Here is a 12,479-nt window from a genome sequence, read left to right on the forward strand (position 1 = left end):
CAATTAATTATGCTAGAGTTCACAAGAGTAATATGGTTTCACATTCGTCGGGGGTCTGGGTCTTTACAGAAAAATTATACGTGCAAGAGTCGATGATATTTCCAGCTTGATGATTCAATTGACTGCATGTATTCCATGATTTGAAATTACAGTGACATTATAATTTCTGGGGAAAATATAAAAAGTTGAAAATATTTCATCAGTGCATACAATCCAAGAGTAGACTCATCCACAACAAGAGTTCTATTCATCATTATTACTTAAATGAAACAATAATCATCTACTTAAAAATCATATATACAAGTAACGATACCTAATACACACAGTTTCTTACCTTTGACTATGTGATCCAATGATCTTTTGGCCCTTCTATTGCTATGGACCATTTCTTGTCTGACCTGTGAAAAACAAAATTCGAATATTATAATATTATTTCAAATAGATTATTACTCTGTAGGATAATATACTTTCCGCCAAAATAATAGAGGGCTCATCCATTGAGATTACCTGAGTTACCGAATATCATTCGAAGTAATTATAATGTTTCAAATTATTTAGTTTAGTTTAATTTATCGTATTACTCAAATCTTGAACTTCTTGGGCTCATCCAAACATTCACTATCTTTGTCATCAATCCTGTCACAGACAAAACATCGCCCACACATTTAGCCAGTGCAATTTAACTCCACATGTCACAGCATGTCACCTGCAAGGCTCATGATACACCTGATGTTTCCGGGGTCTTCATCACCTACTCCAAGGAACAGCCTGGTTTACAATGCTAATGTCATAAGCCAGTGTCACTGTGTTTACAAGTGCTGTAACTAGAGCTTGTTTCAAATCGGTCTCTAGTCGAGACATGTACATACCTCTACGGTTATTGGACTATCAGAACATCATAGCTGGAACATGTATCTAAACTTTGACAAGGTATAGTTTCGTCAGGTGACCTCTAAGTCTTAGAGGCTGTTGTTTATAATTCATTTATTTTAAGATGAGGCAACAAATATACGGTTATGTTGGAAAGGAAAGAAAGACAAACGTTTATTTTTCACCCTTATTCCTTAGTCCAGTGATATACAGAATATATGATACAGTTTACTATGGTAGAAGTGAGCAAATATGACTTGTATAGTGCTTTAGTAATCAGTTGAGAGAGGATACACTAAATGCCGGACGAGATGCGAATCAAACCCTTGAAAGTTTCAGCGACAGAAGATAAAAAATGCAATGTCATTCACATTTCACTACCAGGTTACGCCAATTATTATTGTTTACAGACCAGTCAAAGAACAAGGCCAAACTTTCTAAAAAATTATTTAGATTACCATGAGTGATTTTTGACTCTCTGTGGTGTTAGAAATACATAAAAGAGCATACCTCTCATGATTATTCTTGAATCATATTCACTGGTGTGTTATAATATTCGCATACTTTCGCATAATATTCTCATACTGGTGAGGGTTAAGTGTAAGAGAGGGCTAACTGCGCCCTAACTTAACCCTCCTAGGTCAAAAATAAAGGCAGTCATTCTATTCCATTCTACTCTTTTGTACTTTCAGTGTTATCTACAGATTGTACAACAAAAATTCCTGTGGATGATTTAGAATGAAAGTAAGACTGAATTCATATAATAATAGGAATAATATGAAAAAGATGATACTTGAAAATATATATTATACTTAATAGAACAATGAATTACAGAAGCTCTCATAAATAATATGAGAGGAAAACAGATGAAGCCATTTCTTGCCAGTGTCCAAAGGCTGATGAGAAATCTACGATAGTAGTAGTATCAACATTGCAGATGTATCAAGAACATACATCATTAGACAGAATCTGCACCTGAGGGATGTAATTGGTTGTTCGAGAATGATTTGAGTTTGGTACAAGAAGTTCCATCTCGAAATCTGTTATCTATGGTTAGGCACATTTCCGTGTTAAAAGCTGCCACAGTTCTGTAACGCAACTTGAACATCTCTAATTAGTGCGCTGACTGGTGGCTGAGAGAGTTTCTTCAGTTCTTGTAACTGAATGAAAGACTCGAGATAGCTGCAGGCAATCCAAGCCTTCCACCTTGTAAGTGCTCGTCTTTAGCAGATTCAACGTTCCCTCGGAGCGTGTGGATGAGCCTCATTTCACGAAAGAAAGGTCAGGGGCTTCTAGAATCATTGTTTCCTCTTTTCTCAATAGGCGTTATGTTTGAGGGAGCTTGTTTTTGAACTTTCATTCTCTTTTATGAATATTGCCTGAGTTGATACTGAGAAAATGTGTTCTCAGAGAGAGAGAGAGAGAGTGATATGAATATTGCCCGAGTAGATACTGAAAAAATGTGTTCTGAGAGAGAGAGAGAGAGAGAGAGAGAGAGCGCTGAGAACCAGCATGGAAATTGAGCATCAGTGGTGTAGGCAGGTATTCATTCCAAGAGGATTATCGATATTGTTAACAGGAGAGACTAAAGAAGGACCCTACGTCGAGAATTAAACAGAATTTTACTGGCAAGTCGTTATTTTCATGCTCCATTACACCTTTCAAGTTTTTGAAATATGTCTCAACTCTCAACTAATAGTATTTTCAAGCAATATCCCGAGTTCCGGCAGGAGAGAAAACCTTCATTCCCTGATATCCTCTCCTTCAGTTGCGTACCTGAATGTGATTATTAAAAGCTCAGTTTCCATAATTACATATTTCTCATGACACAATTAAAAATATTCTTCATGATTATTCATAATATTCCTGAACATCTACTAACAAGTAGTTGGTAGGCTACATGTTTCAATAATCCTTATGTTTTCAGCCTTGTCGTTATGAATATAATTTCAATATAATAGTAATCGCTGTGTTACTTGTGGAAGATTTCTTCCAAGTTTATTTCATGTAGAAGTCATGAAATCCGAGAAACTGGAAATTACCATCTTAAAAATAATCTCAAAAACTATGATTAGAAGTATTTTCCGAATTATATATTGTAAGACTTGTAATCAAAAAAGTCCTTTAGCTCTCATTGGCATCCCCATAATTTCAAGAAGTCTCAAGAAAGCAGAATAATAGTATTGGGGATGAACTTCGGATTGTTTGGAAGTTCAGAGACAAATTGTACAAGTCTGTGATTGGAGAAATCCATTGTCGCATAATCAAACTCCATGTTGACAAGCTTTGGCACAACCATTCATTAGCATGGAAGTTATGACAATATTTCATGAATGGAGCGTGGAGTCATCTTCCTCCTCATAATCTGAGATTCTCGATTTAGTATGCTGAGGAACCAACGACTGAGAGAACTTCAACTTTCAAACTTACTAATATAATCGTCTCATAAATGAGAATATCTTCGATATCAACCAGTTATTCATTAATCTGACTGCGAAAGTTTGGAAAGGGTACAGATTCATTTGATTTGGACGCCAAAAGTTTGTTGAACTTTTAAACTATGGACAAAATAATTAAACATTCTTCCTCCAATGCTTGCTTGAATCATTTGGTGATATACTATGAGTTCATTACTCCTTATTCAGTGACAAGATAGTTGACATGGATGAATTTTCAAATCTTTGAGCAGGTTCATATTTTGAACAAACTAGTTTCAAATTCTTTGGACTTGATAATGATACGAAAGTTGTGTAGATAAATTCAGTTAAGATGCAATCTAGGTACAGCCTAATAGATGGCAGGATTCAGATTATATAGTGCTCTGAAGTGCTCCCAAGTACTTTGATGAAATTGAGAGATTATTGGGGATTAGGAGCTTAATGATCTTCCTCCACCATCATCGTGGAGGTTGAGACATATTAATATTGGAGCTTTATGGTAGCATTAGAGCTTTTCTTTTGTTGTGGAGTTATTTTCTGAGTCAGTATTTCTCTTGTCTTTCTCATATACACTCTATCGATACCTTGGATATCGTTCTTGATATCAGCAATACTACACGAGCTCAAATTATGTATTTGGTTGAGATCTCTGTGATTCAAAAAGAGGAGATAAGAAAGTTCGATAATGGATTATTTGTTTCAGAGTTCTGGAATATTATTCTCAAGGTCTCATTCGAATTCTAATTATAAGAATTTTCTCACTGTTTGATAACCACACCAAATTCCATGATAAATATTCGGGCACAGGAAATGCACGTTCCAGACTATCGAAGACATCCTAGGCCAATATCTGCTCTCAATATTTTTTCAAGATATGAGTTTTGATCTTTGGATTAGACATGTTGTATGGAATTGAACTTGATTAGAATGATTTTTCTATTTCCTGGTGATCAGAAGGTGAAAGAGAAGGAAGGTCGTCCAGCAATCTGAACTACTAACTTTGAATCTTTCATCCAGTGATGGATAGGAAATTGAATTTGTAATACGATTTTTGGGGACTGAGAATTTTTTACCTTATTCTCAGAGCATAATTGAGAATTCAATATCACTATTATGTGTGTTTCCATCGATTTATTCTAGGAACCTGTCATGAGGACGACATTGCTTTCTTGATGAAAGTTCTATAAATGATGTGAACAGATTTATAATTATCAATATTATAGTGCATTTATGATCAAATTCCATGTTACTTGTTCGACCAAAGCAATTATACTATTTCTTCATTGATCTACAACGTTTCCATGATTTGCATTTCAGCCTTCATTCACTTTCCATCGATTCCAATTCCATTACTCTCGTTCATATTCTTCTAAATTACAATATTTTTTATACTCTTTCACTTCTCATTACCAACTTCCTTCCAATCCCGTTACTCTCGTCTATATTATTCTAAGGACCTCTTCTATACTCTTTCGCTTCACTCATCCTTCTGTTCTCATGTCATCGGCTTCTGAATTGAGAAAATCCTCGTCACTGAAATCCAGACAAATTGTGTAGTTGTGTAGAGTGCCTACGTTGACAATTTACTGATGTTTTACCAGCTCATTGATCCCGGAAAACAAATCTGCACCGTTCTGTTGTAATGAAACTACTCGTGGTAGAGAGGATAAATCGGGAATGTCGCTGTCCTTGAGAGTGTAGCAAACATCAATTTCGATTAAGTCTAATACTATTTGATCAAGACTATCCCAATTCTCCTGCCAACATCCTATAGCGAAAGGCAGCTATACTCATTAGTCAGGTTCCTAGCGTGCAAACAATTTGGAGTGTGCAAACTTGAATACAAAAAAAGAGACTAGACTGTTGTCAAAAATAGTTCAAAAACAAAAAAACTTTAACATGAAGTGGAAACATTTTTTCTTAATATTCCAAATTATGGGTCTATATAACCTGTCTAATATTCTACCTATATAATATTCAAAATTCCTTCAGTTTTAAGATATTAAAATACATGATGAAATTGAGAAAAATGTCGTGGATAATATTATGAAAAATTTGATTACTCACTCACTTAGAAATAAAAAATATTTCTACCCACTTATACAGCAATTCTTCACGATTTTAAGATGTACAATAGAATTCTTCATTCTAGAAGTTAGATCATTCAGGTGCATCTTTTTATAAGAAATTTATAAAATTGGGATATTTCCATCAATGACTATTTCCTTGGATTCTGTTGAACCGGTATATTGAGAAAAAATTACTATAGTTAAAAATGGGATTATGTTTCATTAAGCTAAAATCAAGTGAGATTGAATAGATTGAGAATGAAAAGAATGAAAAGAGGATCTGTTCTTAGTATTGGTGATGTGAAACAAGCCAATGTAGCGAGCCTTAGTCAAAGTGGGAATCACGCTGTAGGATTGATGGATCAATTATGAAGGCAAGCTGAGAATTGAATTGCCATTTGACAATCATGGCATGACGTGCTAATGTAATAGTGACATGATGGGACATTAGGCCTGAACCTGTGATGTCATCAATTTGGAGGCTATGGGCCTCATTGTATGATCACTTATCATAGAAAATAGCTGCTACAAAGAATACTTTCCCTGGAGAAAAACAATCATATCAAGGTAACTCCTACAGGTAACTTGGAGAAATCCTTTTTTTGAGAAGATTAATCATTTTAATTTTTCGCCTGTTTTGGAATATAGTTAGTGAACAACTATACAACTATATTGGGATATAGTAGTAAACAACTACTCTGTTAGTTAACAACAACATAATTCTTCCATATTCCTGCACAAATCACTTTTTTGAATTCCGTCCTGCTTTACACAAGCGACGGAAGACACGATTTACATGAGAATAACTCAAAATGCCATTTCCAGAGATTACTTGATCAGCGGTTATGAAAAGTTTCGCAAATGTTATTGGAATTCCTGAATTTACTCTGCTAGTTAGCCATGACTGCTATATGCGACTACCCTTGCTACAAAACGTCATGAATATAGATGAGAGAAAACGCTAACGGTCCATGAAACTCCGCTCGTCATTCCAGAGTGCAATTTTGTATTTATTACGGCGTCCTCAAATGATATAAGTGATGGAATGTGATGTAATGTTGCTCACTTACATCATCTGATGAATGTAACCTGATCATGTGTTCTGAAAACTCTGAAATCAATCACGTGAACCATCTACAGAGAGAAATGAATAAATATTAACTAATAATTGAGAATTAAATATAATTGAGAATTCACTACATATAGACATGTCATGACTATTTAAAATAATTCATTTTCTGATACATGCTGTGATAATACTCCATTCAAGTTCAACGCTCATCTAGGATCACTTCAGTTGTGATCACATGGAAATGTGTTTCATTCAGAGTTCAAACCAACCGCTTGAAGATATCATTGATTCCGATTACATTTCGGAATCAGCCGTCTAAACTGAGGTGGTACATACACAAGATGAATAGATAGATCTACTAAAGGATAGTATAGAGGTCCTATACCTATATCTACCTACCTTGGTGCATACCAGTCTGTCTAAATTCATTTCTAAATTTCTCCAAAAAATATATTGTTGGGATGATTCTTATAAAGATTCTCTCAATATAATATTGTTACGAGGAACACTTCATTCAAAGTTACATTTTGATTTTCCATTTGATTTCCAGTAACTGTTCAAGTTTATACTATTATATTGAATCATTATTTTATTCGATTCTCAAGTCGATAATCAAACTCATTCATAATCTACCAATCAATATCAATTGTTATGAATGAACAGTTTTTGCTACTACTGTCCTACTGTCCATCGCTGAACAGTATTCAGTTAGTGAATGGCGGTTGATTTGAAATTTAGATTTACTATTCGGTCCCGTTTGTCCCAGCTTGCTGCTTAAAACACAGCCCTCGGATCCCACGGCTCCCAAAAACATGTTTTGGCTACTGAACTCTCGATGTAGTCCGTGGGAAGAATGAATTTCAAGTAGAGCAGTACTGTTATTTTTTCTATGAGGCTCATGAGAGGAGAATATTAATAGGATAGGTTTTGTAGACGTCTACAACTCAAATTCTTGTCTTATAATTGTTTCTTGCATGTAACTTTTTCAAGCTCCAGCAACAAGTACAACAATTTATCAAGCATCTGTGATCAATAGCTTTAGGATGACGCTCTTCTAGGATGAATACCAATTTCTTAGATTATGAATTATTCATACTCCGTATATTCTTACCAAGCCAGATACTTCATGTCTCAGAGGGAGAAAAAAGTATAATTTGACTAAAAGGAGAAAACAAACTATTGGTAAATAAATGCCTCTACCATGATTGATTTATAAATTTGCTTGTGAGATTTCTTCACTATTGTTGAGCTTATCGTGGTATTATCATTATTTTTCCTTACTCATTTATGAGAAATTTATTACATGTTCAAATCATATTATAATTATGTCAAAACTGATGACTCTCCAGAGATACTTAAAGAATTATAGGGATCCCGCATACAAACTCCGCATTTGAATACTCATTGGAGTATGGAATGTTTTCTAAACAATCGTTTTCTCAGATATTTTATCATGAGTTCATAAACTCTTGATTCTCATGGAGAGGAGAGTCTCTGTAGTGGTAACGTGGTATTATACAAGAATTCACCTTGTAGTCAAGTCTGAAGTAAAATCTTGTGAATATTGTATATTCTTCCATACTCATATCGAATATAATTAATTTTCCATATCATATAGATTTATTTTCTTCTTTAGGTCTTCTACGTATAGATTTCATATTTTTTAATATGGTTCTATAATATCCCATTTTAGATTCCATAGGGTACTTCATATGCTTAGAAATTACCGTATGCTTGATAGAAAAGTGAAAACTCATAGTAAAAAGTGACAAATTTCCCTCTCTAGTGACAAGAATACGGTTTATAATTCTTAAGGACTCATCCAATATCCAAATTGATTTCGTGTTACTGAAAACATAATCGGGAAGCATGAGAATAGAGGCTGTGTCGGCAGTGGTTGGTGATGGGAGAGGGGGGGTGAGCTGTCCCATCAGTTATTCAGGGTCTGCTCTGCTCTCGGAAGTGCGAACGGGGGAAAAACAAACTTTTCCGCCATTTTGCATACATTTCCACCAACATCAATTTAGTCGCGCACCAAATAACCCGTTGCTTGGCATTACTCCACTCTTCGTAGACCACCATCTACATTCCACTCTACTGTCTACCCAGCTCAATTGGAGGCGGATGATATGTCTCTGCTCTCAAGTGCTCTGCCAATATCGTTCAATTCCGCATTTTCTCGTTTCATTTTCTGGCATGAGTTATTCTGAAAGGCGACAATAATCTATTTACCGACCAGCAACACTTTCCCCTCTCTGCTTCGATAATCCCCCACATAAAAGAACTGGGAGAGAAATAGAGGGACAGAAAGGAGAAGTGAGAGATGATTTATGAGCGATATACATAGGCTATATTATATCAATTGTAGCACATATAACAGAAAACACTTCACTGTCTTATAATACTAATTTAAATAGGTAAGACGATACAATTAGGTGAGAAAACACTTAGAAACTTTTATTATTTTCCGAAATTAGTACAACAACCGTTGACAAAGGTGACGCAGTCACAGAAAATTTCGGAAAAGCACTTGAAAGCAGACATATCATCCGCCTCGTCTCATAGGCTATATTATCAATATTATACAATTATTAGAGAATGTGAGACAGTGAGAGGAGATGAGACCTCTCGCAAAAGTTTTCATTGTCACTTATTCACTCTCCTTTTATTTATTGTTGGACATTTTCTGCATGATCTTAATTGGACTTATTATACTAATTGACATTACAATTACGTAGTTCTGTGATGGATCTCCTTCTTTTTTATTTGTTTCTAGTTAGGGTGAAACTCCAATTTTGCCGATTAAATTGTAAATTTTTTGCTAGAATCTTACTCCAGTAGTTGCCGATTGAGAGTAATCTTCTTCTTCTTCTTCTTCTTCGCCCATTGTGCCGTTTTCACGGTGTTGGGATGTTGCCTCGGACCTACCTCCTCCATTGGTCCCTATCCAAAGCCATTCTCTTGATTTGATTTCATGGTCTTGCCACTGGCTGCTGCAATCCGTGAAACGTTTTCCTCCCAACTTACTCGCGTTCTTCCTATCGGTCTTTTACCTTGCGCCCTGGCCTCCATATATTGACGAGGCTTTCTTTCTTGAGGCATTCTCACAAGATGACCATACCAGGAGAGCGTTCTCTCTTCTATCGTTGTCTTTATAGATTTAACTTTCAGCTCCTCCCTAATACAGTCATTCCTCACTCTATCCCTTCTAGCTTTGCTTACTTTTCTTCTCAGACATTTCATCTGCACTGCATTTATCTGACTTTTTTCGTTTTTATTTGAGGTCCAGCTTTCGCTTCCTTAGAGAAGGATGGGCTCTATGATTGAGACATAGACTCTAGCTCTAACTTCTCTACTCACTTCAGCCTTCCCAAAAATACCTCTGCTGAGTGAGTACCTCTAGTATGCCTGTATAGCCCTTCCGAGTCCTATGCCGTACTTCTTCCCTCAGCTTGCCAGTTCAATTAATATTTGTACCTAGATACTGGAAGTTGTTGGTCTGCTTCAATGTTTGGCCCTCGCATTCAACATGTATTGCCTCTAACTCCTGTTCCGTCCTCCCAACCACCATTACCTGACTTTTCAATTGGTTCACTCTCATACCTCTTTCCTTAAGGGTCTCACTCCATTCTCTGACTGCCAAATGAATCTTCCGAGCCGTATCTGCTATGAGAACTACATCGTCGGCGTATGTGAGGGCCTGGCACTGAATCGGTCTTAAATTCTTCATGCCTACTACTTCGTCTCCGACATGTTTTCATTACTTCGATTGAGAGTAATCAACTGAGGATAATACGCTTTGTTGTTGTTACGATGGATCAGTTATTCATGGCTACATTCTTGTGGATAATAATCATCTTTGGAATGGAAGATGATATTTTCTCCAAATATGACAGCACTATTTGACAAAATATCAAGGAGTTCCATCAATACAATCCATGAATAATCAATAATTTTTCCATCTTCCATCTTAAAGAAAATATACTCTGTCAGGAGTAAATCATTAATCCTACATCGGAGTCAATACTCTTCACAAGCAAATCTGGGAACGAATGACCCAAATGTAGACTTCAAGACGGGTTTCAGGCACTTAAAGCCATTGAGATTGATTTTTCAGGGCTCTCAATAAGTTCCATTTCTCTTCAAAAAGGCCAGTGCAATTTCCCCGGTATTCAATCAGATTCTCAATTTCTTTGAAACTTTTTCTCTCGAAACAGAGCGTTCAAAGCTCTAGATTGGCGTTGGAGGAAAAAGATGATGCATTCTTTAAGTTTCGACTACTTCTAATAAAAAATTCATCAGAGCGGAATTGAACCACTCCGTTTCAAGGTTTATTCCTTTTTCATTTTTTGAAACCATGTACTATTAAAAGAAATCCTTTCCGAATTGGATATTGAATGAGAATGGAAAATATCATTTTTGATGAGAATAACGATATGTTTTTTAACATTATTTGATGACATTTGAACATTCAAATTTTGTAGTTCGAATAACCACAGTATTTTTGGACTCCACATGGAAGATAAAAGAGTAATCGAGTAGTCTGAGAAATTTCTCGAGAGCTAGATATCTCCCCAGAATATTTTACTGCTTTTTTTGGTTATTGATTCACAATTACTGGAATAATAAGACACGTTTCACAAGTGAAGAAGTCGTTATCTTCAAAATGGAGTTTTTGAGACGTCCATTGGATACTTTTCACAAGCACAGTCAATTTGCTATTCTTTGCAAAGATTAGATTAATCTTTAAATCTAAAGATTAGATTATCAAACTTGATTTCCATCATATTTCATACTTGATTTCCTGCAGTTCAGTCTAAGTTTGTTTTTCTTCTTTCAAGAGCCTGTAGAGCTTAAACCAAAATCAGCAGTACTCTTGAGACCAAATAAATTTCCAGAAAACGTTATTGGTGGAATCGTTTAACGGAGTTTATAAGCAATTTCATTCGAAATAATTGAGATGCTGAAACTTCTGAAACATTAATAATATTGAACTCTCTCAAATTGACAAAGATTAGCTAATTAGCTTCTGTAAAGCTCTTCTTATTCGCAAATAAAGTCATCTCGCCTTTCCAGCTATTTTCGAGTAATTAATCCAAAACGTTGATGAAGTTCAACCACCATATGATTGGTTTATGGTATCCATTTGAAACGATCTGAAGCGATCTTTTCAAGTAATGATTTGAAAAGGAAGGTATAATCACAATTCTCTTCCTGGTATCAAGATTGTAAATCTTATGAACGTAGTATTTATCGTCTTTAGTGTTCTTGATCTCTATAACGACTATCATACGATCTTTTAAAGTAATTATCAAAAGTGGGAGCTACAATCACAATAATCTCTTCCGATTATCAAGATTGTACATCTAATATTCTTGATAATTCTTAATTTATCGTCTTTAGCATTCTTGATCTCTTCATATAATGGCTCTCATAACCCTACCCTTGCTCGTGAATAACAGAGAAGTGCGTGATGACAAGAAGAATGAATATAGATTAAGGTGGATATCAAACCATTGGAAAGTGATGAGAAACTTGATATGTGATGTAAAATTACAGTATGTGCTGTGAAATTATAAGATGCATTCTAATACAATAAATAGTTAGGGAAGAAATCTTCTCGACTCATCCTCAGTGGAATCTTCCTCTTCGCTTTCCTGTAATTTTCTCATGAATAGAAATGGAATAACTCAACTTTATGAAGATCACAAACCTAGATCATCAGTGATAAGCCTCAAACAAGTCCATTATCCCAGATAATTTAGTGCTACCTCTCATTCTTGCTTTTCAAGTGCAAACATTGGAATTCCCAGTGGATACAACATGTGCAGTCATATGTACATTTGCTCATTTCTAACTGAAAACAGTAATTCTCCCACTCATTTCAAAGAACCATTTTCTGGTAACATTGTGTGACCTTGGAAGCATGCTGGGTTCCTGCTTGTCGAAGGTTTATAGCCTTATAATTACACAGCAGGAGGTTTCAAGTCCGTTCTGCCAGGGCTGGTGCTTCACCCTTTGTGCTCTCTC

At 35.5% G+C, this 12,479-nt stretch overlaps 1 protein-coding gene across 1 annotated transcript in view; it reads right to left on the minus strand.

The window, feature by feature from the left end:
* The window catches only part of LOC111046823 (corticotropin-releasing factor-binding protein), a 55,942-nt gene that overhangs the window by 18,044 nt on the left and 25,419 nt on the right, over positions 1 to 12,479 (minus strand). The window contains exon 2 of the mRNA XM_022332461.2: positions 335 to 398. Coding sequence (XP_022188153.1) covers positions 335 to 398 — 64 coding nt within the window. The remainder of the gene's footprint in view (positions 1 to 334; positions 399 to 12,479) is intronic.

Source organism: Nilaparvata lugens, chromosome 8 (assembly GCF_014356525.2).
Source record: "Nilaparvata lugens isolate BPH chromosome 8, ASM1435652v1, whole genome shotgun sequence".
NCBI lineage: Eukaryota > Metazoa > Arthropoda > Insecta > Hemiptera > Delphacidae > Nilaparvata > Nilaparvata lugens.